Genomic DNA, 26,863 nt, shown 5'->3' on the forward strand with positions numbered 1-26,863 from the left:
GTTACAAATGTGAAATTCATTTAAGAATTCATACTTTCACCAAGTGCTTATAACTTTACAAGTTTTCTTGCTAGATATGTTCTTGGTTATGTGGCCAGCTAAAATATGGTCTTTGAATGAAGTAAGAAATCCCATATAAAAGAAAATCTATTTTATAGGAATCTTACTTTACTTGAAACTTCCTTGAAAAGAACAAAACACCAAACTAACACTTTGTAACCAAACTCTTGGAACAAAGCACACTGGTGGCCATGCTTTTGAGTCTCCAGTGAGTCTTGAAGTTCACTCATTTTTCATGTTTCAAGGGTTTCTTCATTTGCTCCACAAGTATCAACAACACAAATTAAACAACTTGTTACTGGAAAAGCTCGGACTTTGGAGTTGGCGATCCATTTGTCTGTTTCAGTGTTATATTCAAGGATGTGTCCTAATCGACCCACACCCTGAAAACCAGCCAAGACATAAACTACAGAGCCGACTGCTGCACACTTGACTGTTACACCCTTCCATGGCATTGGTGAGACCATCTTCCATTCGTTTAATTTAATATCGTAATATTCCACATTGTCCAGACCACCTTCAAAAGAATAAAACGTGAACAGCTATATGAACAATTCTAAGATCTCTTAAAGTAATAATTCTTTGTATTTTTTCCAAACCTCTCATTATGAAAAACTTCAAACATGCAGAAGAGTTGTAAGAATTTTACAATGAATCCTCACATATCTACCATTTAAATTCCTATTCCTACTTGAACACAACAGAAATTTAACTTAATTTTCATTTGTCATTTTAGAATCATAAATACTTATATTTATTCTATAAAATTAAAGATGTTCTATCTGCTCTGGAAAAATTAAAAAGTAGGCCAGTGAAGTTTCCTTCTGATTAAGTTTGATTATAATCATTCAAATGTCCTTCTTTTTCCTTCTACCATTTATCTGTCAGCAGCTTATGAAAAACAGCAATGGATAGAGACAGAAGAAGGAAATAAAGCTATTTCTTTGTTATACTTAAGTAGTGATTAAAGGTACTGACTAAAATAAGCTTTGTGGAATCTTTATCTATAGATTCAGTCCAAATTCTACATTATTAAAAGCAATTATTTAAGATTCTTTAGTACAACATTATTTAAGAAAATAAAAAGATCAAATTTACTCATTTAAAAAAGTAGTACCGATATTTTCATGCAATGTTTTTTAAAAATGTTTAGGAAACACTGCCATTCAGAGCCTGGATACAAGTCCTAAAAGTTAAATTAAAAAGTTTTAAAAGTTATATTAAAGTTCAAATGTTTCTGTCACTCAACAGTTTTGTTCTGTTTTGCTTTTAAATATTTAATTTATTTATTTGGCTGTGTCAGGTCTTAGTTGTGGCATGTGGGATCTTTAGTTGCGGTACGTGAACTCTTAGTTACAGCATGTGGGATCTAGTTCCCAGACCAGGAATCGAACCTGGGCCCCCTGCATTGGGAGCATGGAGTCTTAGCTACTGCACCACCAGGGAAGTCCCCACTCAGTAGCTCTTAAGCTAATGTGATGTGATACCATTCCCCAGAGGGTATTTGGAAATGTGCTAAAGCCACCTGAGACTGTCACAATGACTGGTGGCTATTACCTAAATTCATAGACAGAAATGTTAAACATATTACAATGCTTCATAAACCGTTAGTTCACAGAAACTATTAAAAAAAAGTCTATGGATGTATGTGATCAAGAAACATTTTCATAACTTAAGATAAGGAAATATCAGCAAATTCATTGCAAAAGTTGAAAAAGTGAACTAATTTCACATACCTAAGCCATTCTGACCACCCACAGCAAATATCTTGTCTTTTACAAATACCAGTCCATGATTCTTCCTGGCTTCAATCATTGGACACAGCTCAGTCCATCTGAAAAAACAAAGTTTTTAGTATACATGTTCAGAAGAAGTAAAAGGACTCACACGAATTTATAAGAAAGGTCTGTTATCCCAAGTAAGCGCTCATTTACCACTCACATATGTGTACACATGCACACACACACACACAAATGTGCGCCTGCACGTCTGGAAAGGTAGAAAACAAAAGTTTAACAGTGGTTTTCAGTAATTTATAGGTGGGGTAAATAGGGATTTTATTCCTTTCAACTCCAATAGGATATGGGAAACAGAGGATATCCGGAGACTATTAACATGTCTTTGGAAGACATCCATTTCCTATAGTTCACAATAACTTGTAAAACAGTAACAAACAAAACAGGGAAGATATGTAAGAAAATATAAGGTACTAATATGGTTTTAGTCACATGTGGTTTTAATTAATATTTACATACGGTAAGTAAAACAAATTTATCATGGGCCTCTAGCAATCAGCAAATTAGCATATCTGTTACTATTCACACATACACCTTTAAATATATACATTTAGAACTTCAGGCAGACCCTATCATTCTGTCACGTTTAATAACTTATTAGCATGTTGCTGTAATCACAGGCACTACTATAAAGAAAGAGATTGAGAATATAAATGTGGACACAAGGGTTGAAGGCTACTAATTCATAGGTAGCAGCATTAAACACACAGACAATTTTGTTATTGTTTTCTATGAGATTCATCTCTCTCTCTTTTTTTTTTTTTTTTTTTTTTTTTTTTTTTTTTTTTTTTTTTGCGGTACGCGGGTCTCTCACCGCCGTGTCCTCTCCCGTTGCGGAGCACAGGCTCCGGACGCGCAGGCTCAGCGGCCATGGCTCACGGGCCCAGCAGCTCCGTGGCATGTGGGATCTTCCCAGACCGGGGCACGAACCCGTGTCCCCTGCATCGGCAGGCGGACTCCCAACCACTGCGCCACCAGGGAAGCCCCCGTCTCTTCTTTTGCATGTACTCCCATACAGATAACTGACATCTGTGATTGTGAAGGTGGTACCAGCACACAACTCTTAACAGCTGATATAAATCGAAAGACTCCAAACAAAAACAAAAAAAGAGCAATTTGGCATAAGTGTAATGCTCTAATATGGTTATTATTTATTTATTTATTTTTTGCGTTACGTGAGCCTCTCACTGTTTTGGCCTCTCCCATTGCGGAGCACAGGCTCTGGATGCGCAGGTGCAGCGGCCATGGCTCACGGGCCCAGCTGCTCCGCGGCACGTGGGATCCTCCCAGACCTGGGCACGAACCCGTGTCCCCTGCATCGGCAGGCTGACTCTCAACCACTGCGCCACCAGGGAAGCCCTAATATGGTTATTCATAACTCTTCTTTTAAATAATTTAATACATTTAACTTTTCAAAACATAATTAGAGCATAATGATGAACTCTGAAATATCAACAACTCTTGTTGCCTTATATTTACATACTTTTGGTTTGTTTTAAAAATGCTTTGACAGTCACCACTTCATTTTCTGAGCATTCAGTTAAAGTAAGTCCTCCTGTTTTTCAGGATGAACACACGTGCTCTTCCAGCTGAAAAGACCGGCATTCAGCTCGAAAGTGGGAGAGCCAGTACTCGACCTCCACAGCCTCTCCACACAGTGAGCTGTCAGTGTGTTAAACAGAGGATCTGACTTGGAAAAATTCAATATACATAGCCCTTTCTTCTCTAAATATGTCTATGATATAAAATAAGAGAATGTTTTATGTATATCTAAGTCTCCTCAAGGTTTAGAATTAAGGAACTTCGTGAAACACTCTTCCTTCCTCCTATAATTCACATGCAGAGTATGCACTAGGTCTCTGCTCTCTCCAACCTGAGGTTAGTGTTCAGTAGCTTTCCTCAAAATTCTAACTGTGGGGCTTCCCTGGTGGCGCAGTGGTTGAGAGTCCGCCTGCCGATGCAGGGGACGCGGGTTCGTGCCCCGGTCCGGGAAGATCCCACATGCCGCGGAGCGGCTGGGCCCGTGAGGCGTGGCCGCTGAGCCTGCGCGTCCGGAGCCTGTGCTCCGCAACAGGAGAGGCCACAGCAGTGAGAGGCCCGTGTACCGCAAAAAAAAAAAAAAAAAAAATTCTAACTGTGGAAACTGTGTTGTGTTGTTTCCATAGGTTTCATTTCTTAGCTTCCAATCGAACATATTCTAGTTAAAAAACACTTTAAAAATTGTCAAAATTGGGAAGAAACAGTTTTACAAAAAATACGTTGGATGGACACAACATATTAGAAAGGAAATCATAGTAGTATATAACATCTTTCATTATGAGATTTGGATAATTATATTCACACTAGCTTTTCACTTAGGAAAATTTAGAGAATATAGAGAATTCAAACTTAATACATAAGCTCAATATATACAAAAGAAATGCTAAGTTGTGTAAGTTTTAAAATATTCCCTAAACTGATTATATTCACCTAGTTTTAAAAAATATTGCAGTTGTAGAATCCCTTTATACTCTTTCTCTGCTACTATAAACAAGAATATATTGATTTACACTGATACTGCCTGAATAAAGATCTCAGAATTTAGAAGCCTGGAGTTCATATGGTATGGGTTCTACTCTAAGATATTTTTTAGAAACGAAACAATAATTAGGCAGCAGAATGAATGAGATTACAGTTTTCCAACTAGTATGCTGTAATGCTTTTTGAGTATAGGATTTGTGGGAGGTAAAGTAGAGACTGATACAGGAGGGAGGACAGTTGGTATATACCCTGCTCCTATGGTTTAGGATAAGAGGGGATGGATAGATAGCTGGATGGATGGATGATGGGATTAGGAAAAGGTGTATCCCCAGTGTGCCCTGGCAAGTACAAAGGTACAGTTTAAAAAAACATGGGGAGAGAGAGACTTCCGGGAAGATGGCGGAAGAGTAACACGCGGAGATCACCTTCCTCCCCACAGATACACCAGAAATACACCTACACGTGGAACAACTCCTACAGAACACCTACTGAACGCTGGCAGAAGACCTCAGACCTCCCAAAAGGCAAGAAACCCCCCACGTACCTGGGTAGGGCAAAAGAAAAAAGAATAAACAGAGACAAAAGGATAGGGACAGGACCTGCACCACTGGGAGGGAGGCTGGTGCAACATCACGCGGGCCTCTGCCGCCGCAGGCTGCCCTGAACTCCGTGACCCTCCCTACCCCGGGCCTGAGTGAGCCAGAGCCTCCGAATCAGTGGCTCCTTTAACCCCGTCCTGTCTGAGCGAAGAACAGACGCCCTCCGGCGACCTACAGCACAGGCGGGGCCAAATCCGAAGCTGAGCCCCTGGGAACTGTGAGAACAAAAAAGAGAAAGGGGAATCTCTCCTAGCAGCCTCGGAAGCAGCGGATTAAAGCTCCACAATCAACTTGATGCACCCTGCAGCTGTGGAATACATGAATAGACAACGAATCATCCCAAAATAAGGAGGTGGACTTTGAGAGCAAGATTTATTATTTTTTCCCCTTTTCCTTTTTTTGTGAGTGTGTATGTGTATGCTTCTGTGTGAGATTTTGTCTGTATAGCTTTGCTTCCACCATTTGTCCAAGGGTTCTATCTGTCCGTTGTTTAAAAAAAATTTTTCTTAATAATTACTTTTTATTTTAATAACTTTATTTTATTTTACTTTATCTTCTTTCTTTCCTTCCTTCCCTCCTTTAGACAACGAATCATCCCAAATTGAGGAGGTGGACTTTGAGAGCAAGATTTATGATTTTTTCCCCCTTTTCCTCTTTTTGTGAGTGTGTATGTGTATGCTTCTGTGTGAGATTCTGTCGGTATAGCTTTGCTTCCACCATTTGTTCCAGGGTTCTATCCATCCGTTTTTTTGTTTTTTCTTATTTTTTTATTTTAATAACTTTATATTTTATCTTACTTTTATTTTACTTTATCATCTTTCTTTTTTCCTTCCTTCCTCCCTCCCTCCTTCCTCCCCTCCCCCTCCTCCTCCTTATTCTTATTCTTTCTACTTTTTCGCCCTTTTCTTCTGAGCCGTGTGGATGAAAGGCTCTTGGTGCTCCAGCCAGGAGTTAGTGTTGTGCCTCTGAGGTGGGAGAGCCAACTTCAGGACACTGGTCCACAAGAGACCTCCCAGCTGCACATAATATCAAACAGCAAAAATCTCCCAGAGATCTCCATCTCAACACCAGCACCCAGCTTCACTCAACGACCAGCAAGCTATAGTGTGGGACACCCTATGCCAAACAACTAGGAAGACAGGAACACAACCCCACCCATTAGCAGAGAGGCTGCCTAAAATCATAATAAGTCCACAGACACCCCAAAACACACCACCAGACGTGGACCTGCCCACCAGAAAGACAACATCCAGCCTCATCCACCAGAACACAGGCACCAGTCCCCTCCACCAGGAAGCCTACACAACCCACGGAACCAACTTTAGCCACTGGGGACAGACATCAAAAACAACGGGAACTACAAACCTGCAGCCTGCAAAAAGGAGACCCCAAACACAGTAAGATAAGCAAAATGAGAAGACAGAGAAACACACATCAGATGAAGGAGCAAGATAAAAACCCACCAGACCTAACAAATGAAGAGGAAATAGGCAGTCTACCTGAAAAAGAATTCAGAATAATGATAGTAAAGATGATCCAAAATCTTGGAAATAGAATAGAAAAAATGCAAGAAATATTTAACAAGGACCTAGAAGAACTAAAGATGAAACAAGCAATGATGAACAACACAATAAATGAAATTAAAAATATTCTAAATGGGATCAATAGCAGAATAACTGAGGCAGAAGAACGGATAAGTGACCTGGAAGATAAAATAGTGGAAATAACTACTGCAGAGCAGAATAAAGAGAAAAGAATGAAAAGAACTGAGGACAGTCTCAGAGACCTCTGGGACAACATTAAATGCACTAACATTCGAATTATAGGGGTTCCAGAAGAAGAAGAGAAAAAGGGACTGAGAAAATATTTGATTATAGCCAAAAACTTCCCTAATATGGGAAAGGAAATAGTTAATCAAGTCTAGGAAGCACAGAGAGTCCCATACAGGATAAATTCAAGGAGAAATACGCCAAGACACATATTAATCAAACTGTCAAAAATTAAATACAAAGAAAACATATTAAAAGCAGCAAGGGAAAAACAACAAATAACACACAAGAGAATCCCCATAAGGTTAACAGCTGATCTTTCAGCAGAAACTCTGCAAGCCAGAAGGCAGTGGCAGGACATATTGAAAGTGATGAAGGAGAAAAACCTGCAACCAAGATTACTCTACCCAGCAAGGATCTTGTTCAGATTTGATGGAGAAATTAAAACCTTTACAGACAAGCAAAAGCTGAGAGAGTTCAGCACCACCAAACCAGCTCTACAACAACTGCTAAAGGAACTTCTCTAGGCAAGAAACACAAGAGAAGGAAAAGACCTACAATAACGAACCCAAAACAATTAAGAAAATGGGAATAGGAACATACATATTGATAATTACCTTAAATGTAAATGCACTAAATGCTCCCACCAAAAGACACAGATTGGCTGAATGGATACAAAGACAAGACCCATATATTTGCTGTCTACAAGAGACCCACTTCAGACCTAGAGACACATACAGACTGAAAGTAAGGGGATGGAAAAAGGTATTTCATGCAAATGGAAACCAAAAGAAAGCTGGAGTAGCAATTCTCATATCAGACAAAATACACTTTAAAATAAAAAATATTAGAAGAGACAAAGAAGGATACTAAATAATGATCAAGGGATCGATCCAAGCAGAAGATATAACCATTGTAAATATTTATGCACCCAACATAGGAGCACCTCAGTAAATAAGGCAAATACTAACAGCCATAAAAGGGGAAATCGACAGTAACACATTCATAGTAGGGGACTTTAACACCCCACTTTCACCCATGGACAGATCATCCAAAATGAAAATAAATAAGGAAACACAAGCTTTAAATGATACATTAAACAAGATGGACTTAATTGATACTTATAGGACATTCCATCCAAAAACAACAGAACACACATTTTTCTCTAGTGCTCATGGAACATTCTCCAGGATAGATCATATCTTGGGTCACAAATCAAGCCTCAGTAAATTTAAGAAAATTGAAATTGTATCAAGTATCTTTTCCGACCACAACGCCATGAGACTAGATATCAATTACAGGAAAAGATCTGTAAAAAATACAAACACATGGAGGCTAAACAATACACTACTTAATAACTAAGTGATCACTGAAGAAATCAAAGAGGAAATAAAAAAATACCTAGAAACAAATGACAATTAAAATACAACGACCCAAAACCTATGGAATGCAGCAAAAGCAGTTCTAAGAGGGAAGTTTATAGCAATACAATCCTACATTAAGAAATAAGAAGCATCTCAAATAAACAATGTAACCATACACCTAAAGCAATTAGAGAAAGAAGAACAAGAAGGAAAGAAATCATAAAAATCAGATCAGAAATAAATGAAAATGAAATGAAGGAAACAATAGCAAAGATCAATAAAACTAAAAGCTGGTTCTTTGAGAAGATCAACAAAATTGATAAACCATTAGCCAGACTCATCAAGAAAAAAAGGGAGAAGACTTAAATCAATAGAATTAGAAATGAAAAAGGAGAAGTAACAACTGACACTGCAGAAATACAAAAGATCATGAGAGATTACTACAAGCAACTCTATGCCAATAAAATGGACAACCTGGAAGAAATGGACAAATTCTTAGAAATGCACAACCTGCCAAGACTGAATCAGGAAGACATAGAAAATATGAACAGACCAATCACAAGCACTGAAATTGAAACTGTGATTAAAAATCTTCCAACAAACAAAAGCCCAGGACCAGATGGCTTCACAGGCGAATTCTATCACTTAGAGAAGAGCTAACACGTATCCTTCTCAAACTCTTCCAAAATATAGCAGAGGGAGGAACACTCCCCAACTCATTCTACGAGGCCACCACCACCCTGATACCAAAACCAGACAAGGATGTCACAAAGAAAGAAAACTACAGGCGAATATCACTGATGAACATAGATGCAAAAATCCTCAACAAAATACTAGTAAAGAGAATCCAACAGCACATTAAACGGATCATACACCATGATCAAGTGGGGTTTATTCCAGGAATGCAAGGATTCTTCAATATACGCAAATCAATCAACGTGATACACCATATTAACAAATTGAAGGAGAAAAACCATATGATCATCTCAATAGATGCAGAGAAAGCATTTGACAAAATTCAACACCCATTTATGATAAAAACCCTGCAGAAAGTAGGCATAGAGGGAACTTTCCTCAACATAATAAAGGCCATATATGACAAACCCACAGCCAACATCGTCCGCAATGGTGAAAAACTGAAAGCATTTCCACTAAGATCAGGAACAAGACAAGGTTGCCCACTCTCACCACTCTTATTCAATATAGTTTTGGAAGTTTTAGCCACAGCAATCAGAGAAGAAAAGGAAATAAAAGGAATCCAAATTGGAAAAGAAGAAGTAAAGCTGTCACTATTTGCAGATAACATGATACTATACATAGAGAATCCTAAAGATGCTACCAGAAAACTACTAGAGCTAACCAATGAATTTGGTAAAGTAGCAGGATACAAAATTAATGCACAGAAATCTCTGGCATTCCTATGCACTAAGGATGAAAAATCTGAAAGTGAAATCAAGAAAACACTCCCATTTACCACTGCAACAAAAAGAATAAACTATCTAGGGATAAACCTACCTAAGGAGACAAAAGACCTGTATGCAGAAAATTATAAGACACTGATGAAAGAAATTAAAGATGATACAAATAGATGGAGAGATATACCACGTTCTTGGATTGGAAGAATCAACATTGTGAAAATGACTCTACTACCCAAAGCAATCTACAGATTCAATGCAATCCGTATCAAACTACCACTGGCACTTTTCACAGAACTAGAACAAAAAATTTCACAATTTGTATGGAAACACAAAAGACCCCAAATAGCCAAAGCAATCTTGAGAACGAAAAACGGAGCTGGAGGAATCAGGCTCCCTGACTTCAGACTATACTGCAAAGCTACAGTAATCAAGACAGTACGGTACTGGCACAAAAACAGAAATATAGATCAATGGAACAGGATAGAAAGCCCAGAGATAAACCCACGGACATATGGTCACCTTATCTTTGATAAAGGAGGCAGGAATGTACAGTGGAGAAAGGACAGCCTCTTCCATAAGTGGTGCTGGGAAAACTGGACAGCAACATGTAAAAGTATGAGATTAGATCACTCCCTAACACCATACACAAAAATAAGCTCAAAATGGAATAAAGACCTAAATGTAAGGCCAGAAACTATCAAACTCTTAGAGGAAAACATAGGTAGGACACTCTATGACATAAATCACAGCAAGGTCCTTTTTGACCCACCTCCTAGAGAAATGGAAATAAAAACAAAAATAAACAAATGGGACCTAATGAAACTTCAAAGCTTTTGCACAGCAAAGGAAACCATAAACAAGACCAAAAGACAACCCTCAGAATGGGAGAAAATATTTGCAAATGAAGCAACTGACAAAGGATTAATCTCCAAAATTTATAAGCAGCTCATGCAGCTTAATAACAAAAAAACAAACAACCCAATCCAAAAGTGGGCAGAAGACCTAAATAGACATTTCTCCAAAGAAGATATACAGACTGCCAACAAACACATGAAAGAATGCTCAACATCATTAATCATTAGAGAAATGCAAATCAAAACTACAATGAGATATCATCTCACACCAGTCAGAATGGCCATCATCAAAAAATCTACAAACAATAAATGCTGGAAAGGGTGTGGAAAAAAGGGAACACTCTTGCACTGCTGGTGGGAATGTGAATTGGTACAGCCACTATGGAGAACAGTATAGAGGTTCCTTAAAAAACTAGAAATAGAACTACCATATGACCCAGCAATCCCACTACTGGGGATATACCCTGAGAAAACCACAATTCAAAAAGAGTCATGTACCAAAATGTTCATTGCAGCTCTATTTACAATAGCCCGGAGATGGAAACAACCTAAGTGTCCATCATCGGATGAATAGATAAAGAAGATGTGGCACATATATACAATGGAATATTACTCAGCCATAAAAAGAAACGAAATTGAGCTATTTGTAATGAGGTGGATAGACCTAGAGTCTGTCATATAGAGTGAAGTCAGAAAGAGAGAGACAAATACCGTATGCTAACACATATATATGGAATTTAAGAAAAAAAAATGTCATGAAGAACCTAGGGGTAAAACAGGAATAAAGACACAGACTTACTAGAGAACGGACTTGAGGATATGGGGAGGGGGAAGGGTAAGCTGTGACAAAGCGAGAGAGAGGCATGGACATATATACACTACCAAACGTAAGGTAGATAGCTAATGGGAAGCAGCCACATAGCACAGGGAGATCAGCTCGGTGCTTTGTGACCACCTGGAGGGGTGGGATAGGGAGGGTGGGAGACGCAAGCGGGAAGAGATATGGGAACATATGTATATATATAACTGATTCATTTTGTTGTGAAGCAGAAACTAACACACCATTGTAAAGCAACTATACTCCAATAAAAAAAAAATTGGGAAGTATTAAGTTTGATGATCTCAAGAGATTTCCTAGTCTAGACACTTAGCAAAAGATAAGTTTCAAGATAAGCTTCTTTCAATTCTATCCCTAACATGGGTGACTAGTTGAGCAAAAAATGAGAAAAGAACAATTGTAATTGCACTTTTCTTTGGGAAAGGAGTTACTGATTTTGCTTCCTTAAATCCTTCAAAAATAGGTGGGAAGCATAAATAACTACAAATGACAATCATATTTTATAATTAAATCTTTACTCTTAATTTAATAAAAGCAATAGCTGGAGTAGAAGACTTCTATGTTTTGTAGCCTGGAAATACTTCCTAAGTACAAAATTTGAGTATAAGAGTTTTGGTGCGGCTCTTTGGCATAACATTTAAGTTGAACATAGTTGCCCAATAACTTGTTCTAGTAAAGGAAGAACAATCCTTTCAAATGAGCAAGTTAATTTTCTTATTGAAGGTCTTTGGATGTTTCTGATTATCAACAAAAGGTCTGACTGGAACATCACCTGTCTTCATTTTCTTGTTAGTTAATTACACTATACTTACCATCCCCCCACTATCAATAACTGGCTCATATCCTTTGGCTGTATTGAATGGGTCCCATCATTAATTACAAGATCAGAAAAACGGGCTAACCGTTTATTTCTTTGTATTTTGCCTTTTAAAAGCAGTTATTTTACTTCCCAGTTGACTTAAGAATATTTTACTTAGGGACTTCCCTGGTGGTCCAGTGGTTAAGCCTCTGTGCTCTCAATGCAGGGGGCCCGGGTTTGATCCCTGGTCAGGGAACTTGATCCCACATGCCGCAACTAAGACATGGCGCAGCCCAATAAATAAATAAATATTTTTTTAAAAAAGAATAATTTTATTTAATAAATATGAATCCAAACATACTTTAGTAAGCACAAACTCAAAAAAGACATTATACCTAGGGGTATGATTCATTAATACCATGAACCAATACATAATATTTCTAATTAAAGGCAAATTTACTTCTGGTCATAAATTGTTTCCCCCTCTCTACACTTCCCGATCTCTCAAACAAAAATATTTTGAGTTTGATGAATCAGTCCTATTTTCTTATTCACAGACATTTATTTATTGCACAAGCAGGAATAGAAAGAGAGGGGCTCCCATGGGGTATAAGGTCAAGCTATTTCTTAAGGTGTAGAGGAAGGGTCAAGGCTATAAACATGCCCCTGACCCTAGCACATTCAAAAATCCTTCTGCTGGGTTCCTTCTGCCTTTTGACATCTTCTTCCATTGAGCTTATAGAATACAATTAATTGTGTAGCAAGAGTTTTAAACTGATACATACGTTTCTGTGGCAGGATCATAAACTTCACAGGAATTCAGCACTCGCCCAGAAACATTGTTCCCTAAACTTCCACCGCAAACATAGATCAAGCCGTTGGCTTCCACCATCCCATGGCTGCAGCGCTGAGTCAGCATGCTGGGCTTTGTGTGCCAGCTTTCAGTTCTTGTATCATAGCACTCAAATAAATACAGAGCCGAGTTTCCTGTAAAAGAAAAGGACCCCATCTTGCTTAACTTAGTGTGTATGTGGGCCTGGAGTGAGTTGACTGTAGAGTTGAATCATTAATTACTGGAGGAAAGAATTTAGGGTTGTAGAGTCTTTTCTCTACTCAATCAACAACAACAAAACGTAGAAATAGTTTCAGAAAAAGCTACCCCTGTTTGTATAGACCTTGGAAAATATTCAGAAAAGGATCTGCTGGAGAGACTTATTAATTGGTAATTAAACAAAAAAAAAAAGAAATTGGTTTGATTTCAAAAGATTTTCAAATTAAGAAACACTATGTATGTCTTCCAGCCCAGTTATGCATGATGGGAATTAACTGAACCTCAAATGTTTATAGAGAGGGGGAAAGACACAGCTGTTTACAGATGGTTAAGTCTATACCTTAAAATATGAAGACTACTATCTGAGAGTATCCTCAGGCTTGTCATTTAATGTTCTACAACAGCCACTGCATCATTAACAAAACTGTTCTTCCTGACTGCTCTCAGCAGTTGTGTGGGTAGGCCCTGAAGTCATGGCGGTCCATGCTTGAATATACACTCAAAGTATCGTTATGTGTTTCTGGTGTACTTTGATTATACACTTTAACGGCAAAACACACCCATCCTGTTTTGCAACTTCTGCACATTTTAGGAGCTCAATAAAGACTTTTAGAAATGATACCATTAAAGATCAAGTGCTTTTTTTCTTTCCCAAGAAAAACGAAGCTAGAACTTTATCAAATTATTGCTCTCTTCCCACTTTTCTGGACTTTTCTAACGCTTAAAAGCATTAACACCCTTGTAAGTCTCTATCAAAACCAAAGCCTATGAAGAGCAAAGTTCAAAGAGTAACCAACAGAAGAAGTAATAGTCATGACTAACAGTAACTTCTTTTTAACTTTCTAAACATTTCAAATTTGGCAGATTCAGTCGGTTGACACTAAAGGGAAATATACAGTATATAGCAGATTAAAAAGAGTTACCATTTAAGTGAAAAACTGACTTAGTAGAGTAAATGCTGAAGAAATGAAGTTATCTACTAATACTTTCCACAAAAAAGTATATCTATAAGACACTCAAGTGTTTTAGAAAATCATAATCTTTTATGATTTTCAAGTCACATTTAGAAAATCATAATCTTTCTTGTATTCATTTTGCATCTAGTGGGAGTGGGGGTAGAAACTTAAAACAAATAAATATGCTGACCAAAAGTAAAACAGTCTTTGGGCTAATATAAAAATTATAAAAGAAAACAAAAAGACAACGTTTAAATTCCATACTTTAGATTTACTTGGTCTTCCTAGTTTTCTTTATAAGCCCATTATTTAGCTAAAGAGATTACTTGAAAAGACGAAAGCATATAAAAGCTAGTCTGCATCTAGAATATTCATTTAGAAAAATTATTCATTTAATAAACGAACACTAGTGGACACTTATAAATTATCTGTCAATGAGAAAGGTTTTTATACCCATACCCACACCCTGTTCTGATCAATAAGCTTAAGATACCACTACCAATCATTACATTAAAAAGTTAAAGAATAGGGAGTTCTCTGGTGGTCCAGTGGTAAATAATCTGCTTTCCAATGCAGTGAACACTGGTTCAACCCCTGGTTGGGCAACTAGGCCCACGTGCCTCAACTAGACAGCCTGAGTGCTGCTAACTACAGAGCCCGCGTGCCACGACTAGAGACAGAAAACCTGCACGTCACAACTAGAGAGAAGCCCACGCGCCGCAACAAAGATCCCGCATGCCACAACGAAGACCCGACGCAGCCAAAAGAAAAAAACAAAGTTAAAGAATAAAGCAAATGAAAAAGATTATTCTTACTTTTTTCTGATACAAAGAAAGCAAAGATAATACAGATTTTAAAAGCCTGAATGTGGGTCTATGAGTAAGCCAAACTCCAAAATCTTTAAAGCAAATAATATTACGTATATAAAATAACTAATCCAGATGGCAACAATGAAACTAAAATCCAGATGACATCAATGAAACCGTTGTCATGACAAAAAATGGACAGTTAACATAATCTAGGGAGTTGAAGTTTTCGTAAATTAATGACTTAGAAAGAGTAAGGTAAACCTTCAGGGAAATGTGCTCTAAAATATGACAGATATGTATTTAAATTTGTCAAAAAGTATCTGAACAAATAATACCAACTCTGTTTAAATATGAAAGCCAAGACCCTCAGCTTTAAAGCACACACAAATACTGAATAAGTCCTTACCAACTTCGGAACCTCCAGATGTATAAATTTTGCCTTCTGCAGCGCAGGCAGCAAGGCTGTCTCGAGGTGTTGGAGGGCCCAGTTTGGAATACCAGCTATCTTTAACGACATTATAGCAGTCCATTCGTTTTATGGGGAAAAGCTGAGAGCCACCCAAAATGTAAACTACATTGTCCCAAAACACGCATGCTGCGTCTCTTCGTTTTTCAAAGGGGCAGCGGATGTCTGTCCAGCTATAATCCTGTAACAGGAAAGGACAGGAAGATTTCAGTAATGGAAAACTATAATAGGAAAGGATGAAGCAAAGATATAATTGAGAACATACAAAACATAAGAATATGTTAAATTTATCAGAGTACATATAAGAATGTTTGGCTTGAGACTATTATTTAACCTTGCGTGATTTCTTCAGAATGTTGGTTAGTTGTGGCAGAAGGCAAGAGGAAGACAGTGACGGCTTTGGGTCTTTTCTGGCTCTAAAATAAACTTTAATACATTTGTATGTATCACCAACACCCCGTCTTCTATTCCTTCTGTTATTGAGGATAACAATACAAGAAAATACTAAAATAAGCAGTTTTGTTATTTAAAGAAAGATTTTTTTTCAAATGTAAATATGCACATCCCTTCTTTGCCGGATGTATAGGGATATAAAGAATCAATGGATAATCTGAAGCTTTAACTGCCATTAACCTACTAATGTCTAAAGCCAGAAGGCATTTTGTAGACTTCTGAGAGATATTAATTTTCCGTAAATATTCAGGTGAGCCAGTAATAGTCAGCCAGACTCTTAAAGCTGTGATATTATGAAATACTTGAATAACCTGAGTAGTCTGGAAACAACTTTTTCCTTCTCAATGAGAAGAAATGGGCACCTATCAGTACTTCACAATAAAGGCTGTTCACAGCACCACTGATTCCTATGTTTGATGACATCCAAGGACACCTGTGCCCTTCTTCTATGTAAATATGTGGGGGAATGCTCCCAAAGTTATAGCTTGTTGGATTCTCCCCCTTTTAAAGCAAGGAAGTTACAGTGTTCCTGCTGCTTTCTGAAGATGGTTGAAAGTAATTAGGGTCAGATAGAAATCCAAACAATTTCCAATCTCATCAATCAAAGCACTGTGATTTATTAATGTGGATTTCCCTTTGGGAAAATTTGATATCTATCATGCTAATGTCCTGTTTTTCAGGCATTCACTGAATTAGATCAAAGCATTGTAGAACGTAAGAAATGGTCTCTTAGGTAAAAGAAGAGTTCCTGATTGAGAATATCTTGACTCCTAGTGATGATAAACACTCTGCTTTTTAGGTGACCAGAGAAACAGAGCCTTAATCCCTTTCTTATTCTCAAATTAGGGTCTATGAGGCCCCCTGGGTTACTCAGTGGTATTTTTATTGGTAGGCACACAAAACTGCAGGATAAACGTAACATCTTCCTGAAGCTTCAGTTTTACTCAATGGATTTGAAAAACTGAGGAAGAATATTTTAAACATTTGTTTTCTTGGGGAAACTGTGTACCACAGAGTGAAAAAAAGTAAGCGATAAAATATTCTACAGGGAGCAATACCTCAAAAGTAAACAAAATTACTCTTACATATTATGCAAATCTACTCGTAGCTCCTACCTGACCAGGTTCATTAGCAGAAAAATACAATTTCATTAATAAGGTACATTAACTTAGTGAATCTCAAGTCTTGCCACTCTTACACCCAATTTATTTGATATTATTAGAAAGTAATATGCAAATTTTCCCATAATTTCTAAAGACATCCGTAAAAACATTATCTTTCTAAACTCTTCCTTAATTTCAGGATGAGAAAGTTGGCCAGATATTTTTTGAAATGGTCTCCAAGACCTGATATACTCTTCAAATTAAAAAGAACTGCCCAGGTAGAAGCTGGAACTGAAAAAACAATATACTACTTCTTTTAGCTAGATGAGCTTAAACACTTAGACACTAAGATTATGAGGTTCCAAAGAATGAAATAATTTCAAAGAGCTTGGTAACAGAATAATTCTAACTTTCCAATACTACTCAAGGGTCTGAGTAGGGAACAGATGATCATAAGTCATATAGGACTTGGTTATACTTCATATTTAAAAATTAAAATGCATTGCTCTCTCGGAACTCCAAGCTCAAGGGAAAATTGATTAGCTTGTGTGTCTGCAGTGTGTGTGTGTGTGTGTAACACGGGAATAGGCACATGTTTCTATCTACTTGCAATGTGGGCTCTCATTTCTCTAGAAGTCCTCAAGTTTTTAAATCTTTTCTTACTCTCCCAATACTGTCATTGGTCACCATACATGTTAAACACTATGCTTGATAAATACTAGCTATATATAATATTCTGCCTAATAGTTCATCTTCTACACAGGTAAGTGAAATATCTTTCTTTTTACCTGGAATGCAAAGTAGACTTCATTTCAGATAAAATGTAATGCTTTACATTTGGGCTCATTAAATAAACCTGTCAGGTGTTAAATGCACCTATGTTTGAGTATATCTGCCTTTGGTTGTACACAGGGGAGCTTATGGTCTTTTTTTTCTGTGCGTGTATGGGCCAACCTCCCTTGGAAATCTACCCAATTCCCTCAATCTACCCCCCATCCAAAATAAAGTACTGAGAATGTGATTTAACGTTTGCCCTTTGATAACTTGTTATACTACCTAGGAGATGTGTGCAGTTGAAGAAGCAAGCAGAGAGGGGATAAAAACAGATGGGAAGTCATGCTTGTCAGCTCAGTGGGTATCTTTGCCAGGTCTTATTCTAGTCATGGGACCACTCCCAACCTGGGGCCTGTAGGTGGAGGAAGAACTACTTATGGCTCCCAGCACTCACAGGCTACAAGGCAAGCTAGAAGGGCATGGAGCTTTCATGTTAGCAACAGATGGATGAAGAGCACTAGAGTCACAGTGTATGTGTGTGGGCAGGAAATTGTTACCCTAAAAATATAATTTAATGCAGTTTTTACTGAGTACCTATTCCAGGCAAGGTTATATGCTTAGCTGCTGAGAAGATATGAAAACAAGAAAACCGGAAAGCTTAGAAAAAACACAGGTAGAAGGATTTCTTAAGTTCCGACACATCACCCATGTATGCGTCCACACATATATATGCAGACATACCCATGTATAAAGTCCTGTCTTTCCTGGTCCCAGTCAGTCTTTCTTGCCTCTGCTGTGACATATCACATTCTAGACTTTTTTCAAGCTCAAGACTCCTTTTCTTTTTGCAAGCTTCCCTGATTTCCTTTTTCTGAATCCCTACCACACTGAAGTCTGCAGTTGATGACTGAGTATGCCATTACATCTTGTCTTGTGTGACTTTTCAGCTGTAGGACACTGCTACAGGAAGTGAAAGTGAAAGCCCTTCTTGAGTTGAAGGGCTGTAATATTTTTCTCCAAATGCCTTAGGGTAAAAACATCAGCCTGCTATTTTCCTTGAGAGTAAGGATTGATTTAATATAATCTTTATTCTGAAAACACATGAATCCTCTAATAATAGAAACACTACAGATGTAAATTTTAACAATAATCAAGACAACCAAAATGCAAAATGAAAGAAACTTTTTAGTTTTAAGACTTGAGAACTTTACTTTGCATCATTTTGAGAGAAAATCAAGCAAAGCTAGGGGAGAGAGGAGGTATATGCCAGATGCCACAACATTCCTAGAAGCGGTGTCATGAAAAGTACATCAAAACACTGTGGCTTATAAAAAAGGACAAAATAATGCCATTTACAGCAACATGGATGGACCTAGAGATTGTCATACTGAGTGAAGTGAGACAGAGAAAGACAAATATATGATACCACAAATATATGATATCCACATATAATGTAGAATCTAAAAAAATGGTACAAATGAACTTACTTACAAAACAGAAATAGAGTCACTATTACAAATAAATGATAATATTATATATCCTTATGAGGAATACTCCACAGCCCTTAAAAAGGATGGTGTTTTCATTGACATGAAAATACCACCACAATATAAATGCTGAGAGAGTTAAAAAAAAGTTTTCGTAAAATAGCACGTATGGCATGATCCCACATATATATAGTGAGAACACTGGGGACTTCCCTGGCAGTCCAGTGGTTAAGAGTTTGTGCTTCCAATGCAGAGGGCATGGGTTCGATCCCTGGTCAGGGAAGCTCTGCATGCCATGAGGTGCGGCCAAAACAAAAAATAAATAAAAAATAAAATTAAAAAAATAAAAAATTCTAAATTAAAAACAAAAAATGAGAGAACTGGAATGATGTTCACCAACTACTGAGGACTGTTTGTTATGCTGGGAGCACTTTGGCTTTCTCCTTTTTATCTTGCTATGTTTGAATTTTCTACAATGAGCATATATTATTTTTTTTAAACAGAAAAAGTAAATACAACAACTAGGCAAGTAGTACCAAAAGTATGGCACAAAGAAAACAACTTCTCACGTCAGATGCTCGTAATAGTACTAAATGTTTTAACATAAATGTGGACTTAAAAGTAATTTAAGTTAAGGCTTTAAAAACTTAAAACACCTAAATAGCTATTATACTATGCAGCTGAATTTCAACTACAAGATGGATCAGAAACAGTCTTTGCCTTCCTTCCAAATAGCACACTATTAGGGCATATCTAGTTTTTTAGAAGTGAACACTTGATTGTACTTAATTTCCTAGGCTGTACCCACTTTGAAATGCACTCATTTTCAACGGGATCACACAGATATTTCTGTAAACATATTAACCTCCCAAAGTCCAGAAAGGGATTTAATAATCAGCCATTGGAAGAAAATACTCTTGTAACTTAAGTTCTTCATAAAACATAGCATCACAGCTAGAAAAAAGGCTTCCACAATTGGGGGTGGGTGGGCAGGGCGTGACTGTGCTACTGTAAGCTGCTAGATAAACTCAGGAACAGTGAACATATAAACGGGCAGTTCCCAGCTACTCATCAGTTAAAACTAGCAAGGAGTGGGAAGTGAGGCCAGACACCAGCTCAAAGGGAATTACTAATTAAGAATCACTACTGTTTTATAAAGTCACAACATGTTCTCCCCCCTCCACTCTCAAACTAAAACGATACCACCAAGACACACAACTCAAATCTACTCAGAAATTTAAGTGAGATGAAACTCAGTTCAAAAGTGAAACCTGATATGAATATTATGCTCAATATCAGCTCTTGTCCTTTCAGTAGAAAATACATGAAATAGCAGGGGAGCATCTCTGCGCTAGCACCTTGCCAGATATCTCAATGACAAGATCTGCCTTTAGATGAACTCTGACGTGTAATTTTTTATCTTGGCACAGGAAGGCATATTATACTTTAAATGATTGTCTCAAATCTCAAAATGCAGTAACATACCCATTTAATAAAATGTTCTCACCAATGGGACAAACATCAACTCTGTCTCAGATGTGTGGAGTATAGGAGATAATGCACCCAGTCAGGAGGTTTGGAAGAGTTAGGCAGGGTAAAGAAAAAAACAAAATGGAGATGGCAAGCCTTTTTACATTTAAATATGGGAAAATGAGAAAAACTTAAGGATGGCAGGGAGAAAGAGACTCAGTGAATGAAGATCAAAGAGTCAAATGAACATAACTGATATTAACGCAAATCCTAAGATTTAAACCTTCTGTTAATAGACCAGAAAACTGAAGTTCAGAAAGGCTGACTTGACTAAGCTCCTATACCTAGACTTGAAATGCTCTTTCTACAAAACAGCTTCTTTCTTTTAGAAATAAAGAAAGGAAGGAAGGAAAGGAGGGAGGAAGGAAGACAAGGGACCCAAAAAAAGGTCTCACAAAAGAGAAAAGACCAATGGCTGAGTCCTTCAGTTCTTCCACCTATATCTAAATTCTTTTTTTTTAAAGCAAAAAGTTAGACTCCATTCAGTTAAATAATACTTTGTATGCATTTAATGAAAACTTTTAATACTCATACTTACCAAACCAAAAAGATATATTCAGACTTAGGACTCAATATATTCTTTTCTTTCTCTTTCTTCCTATCTAAACTCTACCAATAAGTGTCCCTCAAGAAAACTTCCATGAACAAATTCAACCCAGGGGAATCTCTTCTTTTTAGACCACCAAGGCTGTCATTACCTATCCCATACCGGGACTTTTAATTGGCTACATTCGGTGGCAGCTTCACCAACCTCAGCCTCTGTGTTCTCTAATTGTTTCAAGCTTGTATACATCTCATACAATTTGAGTTTGACTCCTTCATAATCCCTGCTGCAGCCTAATCCCCAAATTTCAAATTCTAGAGGAACTGTCATACTGGTAATATATGACAAAATATTTGTTCAAACTGCAGTTTATAACCAGCTAACTGTACAATATGCTATGGTACAATCTGCTGTTGTTTATAGCAACTGAGGTTAGCTTTCTCTTATACTGATCACCAATTTTCAGAAAATATCACAAGAAACCTATCTGAACATGATTTAATACTTCTAGGATAAAAGATCTTACTGTGCCTTTGCGTCATCATATGAACAATCACCAAAGGTAGTCAACAGTAATTTTTGAATGACATGGTGTAGTAAATATTTATTTCATTCCCTGTAGGTTTCCCTCAGCCTCTTACCCTCTAGCCCTGCATTTATGTAGCCACTACCCTCCAGCTAATTCCAGGATGACGAGAGTCCTTTAAAGCAACACCACACAGATTTATCATTCCTAGTCTCCTTATCCCTTCCCACCTGTGGCCCTCAGTCAAATACCTACAGCTTTGTTTCTGCCCTCTCTGTCCCTTAAGGGGACTGATCTGTTAATTCATAATAATTATAGCTGGCCGTGGCTTACAGAGAGTCTGAAGTCATCCCTCTCTTGGTGAGTCGTATTTTTACTGGGGTTTTTTGGAAGGCACAGTGACTAAACACAAAAGGAAACTGATCCCTGAAGGTGGGAACTTCAGGTACTGCACCTTTGTAGGGTACAAGGGCTGTGAGGTTGACTTTACAACAAAACTACAAAAGTGTGTTATGGAGATGCTTGAAAAGAAAACAAAACAGAGGCTCTCAATATTCCTATTTTGGAAGACATTCTAGGAAGACACTCTACTGAGAATTTACCTCAGAATGTGTTCCAATCTCTTCTACTTGAATGTGAGGACCACCTGTCTAGCCAAACTGCCTGCAAACAATCAGGTATGAGAAATACTTACTGTGCATAAGCGGCAAAGAACACTGATTTTTACCACCGGCGCCTGTTATACTGACCACTAAGGAAGCTTAAGGGATACCCATGTTGACCCACACTTGCATTCCAGCAACGTCAGTCCCTGCAGGACACAGCTATAGGTCCAAACCACCTGGGATTACTGCTGTCCATTTTGGATATTTCGTTCTTACAGGTGCCCCTGATCATTTTAAAAGCACTCACTCTTTGACTCCAGCACACTGCTCCTACAACACTCTTTTGCTGGTGACAAACACTACTGATGCACTCTTACAAAAGCTTCATTAATTTTTTAATGTAACACCATTTTCCTATAAGGTTTACACTTCTTTTACACACAGGTCTTTTAAAATCACATGCAACGTATAACTGCCAGTTTCCACCGTGATGACAGTGTAGGACTGTCTCCTTAGTGAAGGCCTGTTTAAGAGGGAAGGTAGCTATGATACTGTGAGAAAAGGCACTGTGATACCTTTAGTAAACAATATTTCCAAGAGGAAAATGTGTTTTGTGTTGAAAGTAACTTCACTTCTTTTGATTTAGGGCCCACCTATATTTAAATCCAGTCCTATAAAACCAACTGACAACATTGCTTATGAAATATTATATAAAGTTATACTGGTTCATTCATCCTCACAAACTTGACTTCCCACATTGGGCCAGACACTAAGCTCAGTGATGAGTCTACTTCAGAGTTTTAAGTAGGAGAAGGTACTAAGAGGGAATTCCCCGGCAGTCCAGTGGTTAGGACTCTGTGCTCTCATTGTCAAGGGCCTGGGTTCAATCCCTGGTCAGGGAACTAAAATCCCACAAGCCCCGGTGGTGAGACCAAAAAAAAGAATAAGAAAAGGTACTCAGGGTAAACCTTTTGAACCTGATGGTTCCATAAAATATGGCACCATGTGGTTTTCTGCCTTTGCAATTTACAGGGTCTAGTCCTCACTCTGCTGGTCTTACTCCTTGTTTGGTTTTGGCAGGGAATATGCAGAATCCCTTTTTCTCTAGAGCATACGCTCCTATTTTTTTTTTTTTTTGGTTGCGTTGGGTCTTTGTTGCTGGCCACAGGCTTTCTCTATTTGCAGCAAGCAGGGGCTACTTTCACTGTGGTGGCTTCTCTTGTTGCAGAGCACAGGCTCCAGGTGCTCGGGCTTCAGGAGTTGCAGCACGTGGGCTTAGTAGTTGTGGTGCACGGGTTTAGCTGCTCCGTGGCATGTGGGATCTTCCTGGACCGGGGATCGAACCTGTACTGGCAGGCAGATTCTTAACCACTGCGCCACCAGGGAAGTCCCAGAGTCTCCTATTTCTCCACCATATGAAAGTGGTGAGCCAAGACCCCTACAAAGTTTTAAGCCCTCAAAGCTGATCATTTCACTGACAAGAATACTCCAAATAATCTGATCAATTAAGTCAACTTTTATTTGGCATCAATATCATAAAATGTTCCCATACTACAATTTGAGAACACCAATTCTAAGAGAACAGAGCACTGGATTCAGAAAAATAACTCTTTTAGTAATCAATAAGCACTTGAAAACTTTAAAAACAGGTACAGGTGGGGAAGGGGAGACTCAGCAGGCTTCATGAAAGGACCCTGACAAGAAGACTATCATTTCAATTCAATATAGCAACCCAAGATTTCTTTATCTATTCCTTTATCTACTTATCTACTAGAAAAATTGTTACGATTTTCTTTCTTATCATTTTTCAGTCAGCAGTTAATACAAATATTTGCCGCCTCTCATGAGCAATATCCAAGGAATATCTAAAGATAATAGTTTATAAGGATGTTGGCTTAATTCTAGATAATTCAATTAAGTAGTACTGCTTAAATTGTCTCTTTGAAGGAGATCAATTCAGTGAAAACAATCATTTTGGGTTGGTATAGGACACACTCAATGGGTTCCGTTTAATGACAGTTAAAACCATTTTAGTATCTCTGAAAATATTACGTTCAAGAATTTTAAAACAATTCCTATACAGTACTTATTATTAAGCAGTCTACTTAAATAATGAAATAATGTTCACCTTGGGAGATTCAAGGTAAATAATAATAACATAATGAAATCAGCCTTCACAATTGTTTTAATATTAGAAATAATAAAGACAACCAACTTATATTAAAATATTATAAATAATAGTAAATGGTGAATATTTTCAAGATGAAGTTTTTAGCAGAAAGAAAGGAGAGGTTGGTACTTCTAACAGAAATATTTAATAAATATTGTAATGGGATTCTAATGGTGTCAGTGTTAGGGAATAAAGTAATAACTGATGGAATGAGGATGTTTTTATTGGTAGTTATATCCTCAGTTATTTACATTTTTCCACTGGAAGTCTAAAAACTTGTGACTGAGTATACAAAACAGCACTAGGAACGTGCCATTTATAAGAGCAAAGTAAAACATCAAATGAGAATTCTGAAGTTACAGTCTCATTTCCAGGCTCGTGCAGAATATCCATCTTTTTTTTTTTCATCTGTCCAATTTAAAAAGAAAAATTAAGGAAAGTTGTACAACTACAGACCAAAAACAAAGTGCTAGTTGTCATTCCATATTTGCCTTATTCTAAAAAGAGTGCTGTCTCCCAAATGGAATCAGGATTCCCCATGTCCCCCTGTACATCAAAACAGACATCTACTTTAAGATAAAGTATTTTCTATCAAAACACACTTTATTGCTTTTTAAATGTCAAAATCAACACCAAAGTTAGGCTTCGGGAAACAAGAGGGGTGTAACTATTGTCACCACCTGAATGCTGTGGTTCATAGATTTAAGCTCCTATGACTTCAGATTTTCCTTGGGAAAAAAAAAGTTTATTTATAAATTTCCTGCTGTTGACTCAAAAGGATCCTAAAAAATTAAAAAACAGTGAAATTAAATAGCCACTGAAATGTCAGTAGTCTTAAAACTTACCTGGTGTGAAACAGATGTGTAGGTGTATCGACCTGTCAAGCACACTGACACCGTGCTTATTGAACTATATGGCACAGGCCATGAAACCTCATGGTACCTGCCAGTCACTCAGTCTTCTACTAAGAAAGGAAGCTAGATGTCTTTAGTAAAAAATCAGCCTATATATTGGACATGGAGGAATGGACCAGAGATAGATATATGACCTGAGAGCAGCCCACAGGGACAGTCCAAATATGATGGTATTTAACCAATCTAACCTGATACTCTTTCCTTGGAGGTCTTTTTGATATCTGGCAGCATATATACTCTTATGATTTATATGACTCACACTGGTGACTAACTATTGTAGCAGGGCCAGATGTGGTCTCCTTACTGGACCACATTGACTAAAACTTGGTCTGTAGTTAACACTCTGGGTAATGTAGTATTTCTGTTACTATCTACCCAGATCATTACATGGAATTTCAACTGGCAGGGAAAATAAAATTATTTCATAGTCTGACCTCAAGATCTCTAGACTCTAACTCTCTGCTATAATCTCAGCTGCAGGAGCCCTGGTCTATCTCACCTTGCCAAAGGTCTCCTATATTGATGCCTATAATACTGATCAGTTCTGGAAACAGAACTGAACAGAAAATGGAAAGGATCCCGTATGTCTTGGTGGGACAAGTGCTTCACAGGACAGGAGAGAAGTTATCCTAGAGTACAGAGTTGGTCACTTCAGAGTCCCTAGATGTCCACAGGTCTGTAGCAGGGGTTGGCAAACTATGGCCTGCAGGCTAAACCCAACCCAATGACTGTTTCTGTAAATAAAATTTGATTGGAGGGATTTCCCTGGTAGCGCAGTGGTTAAGAATCCACCTGCCAATGCAGGGGACATGGGTTCAAGCCCTGGTCCAGGACGATCCCACATACCGCTAAGCAACTAAGCCCATGCGCCACAACTGAGCCCATGCTCTAGAGCCCGTGAGCCACAACTACTGAGCCCACGTGCCACAACTACTGAAGCCTGTGCGGCTAGATCCTGTGCTCCGCAACAAGAGAAGCCACCGCAATGAGAAGCCCGTGCACTGCAACGAAGAGTAGCCCCTGCTCGCTGCAACCAGAGAAAGCTCACGCACAGCATCAAAGACCCAACATAGCCAAAAATCAATCAATAAATAAACTAATTAAAAAAAAAAAACCTCATCACACTGTTTAAAAAAAATCTGATTGGAATACAGCCATGGCCACTTGTTTACGTATTACCTATGGCTGCTTTCCTGCTACAGCATCAGAGCTGAGCAGTTATGGCAGAGAATGTGTAGCCTAAAAGGCTAAAAATATTCTCCGGTCTTGTATAGAAAAAGTTTGCCAAGCCCTGATCTACAGCATGTTGGCATAGCCCCTTGGAAAGGAAGGACAGCTTGCTGCCCCAACCATCTTCTAACGTTTTACAGATGACACATATCCTGTGTTTGGGTGTCCTACATTTACACTTTTACTGGGTAAGCTTTCTAAGCGGGACAGGCTATAATCACATGGCTC

General features: G+C 38.0%; 1 protein-coding gene across 2 annotated transcripts in view; it reads right to left on the bottom strand.

Moving 5' to 3' along the window:
• Window positions 1-293: 293 nt before the first annotated feature.
• The window catches only part of KLHL7 (kelch like family member 7), a 62,244-nt gene continuing 35,674 nt past the window's right edge, over window positions 294-26,863 (bottom strand). For both annotated transcript variants that reach the window (XM_065883690.1, XM_065883691.1), the window contains exons 8-11: window positions 15,240-15,480; window positions 12,803-13,004; window positions 1,797-1,894; window positions 294-577 (exon numbers count right to left, since the gene is read on the bottom strand). In XM_065883690.1, the coding sequence (XP_065739762.1) occupies window positions 294-577; window positions 1,797-1,894; window positions 12,803-13,004; window positions 15,240-15,480 (825 nt within the window). The remainder of the gene's footprint in view (window positions 578-1,796; window positions 1,895-12,802; window positions 13,005-15,239; window positions 15,481-26,863) is intronic.

The sequence above is a fragment of the Phocoena phocoena genome, chromosome 9, assembly GCF_963924675.1.
Source record: "Phocoena phocoena chromosome 9, mPhoPho1.1, whole genome shotgun sequence".
NCBI classification, from domain to species: Eukaryota; Metazoa; Chordata; class Mammalia; order Artiodactyla; family Phocoenidae; genus Phocoena; species Phocoena phocoena.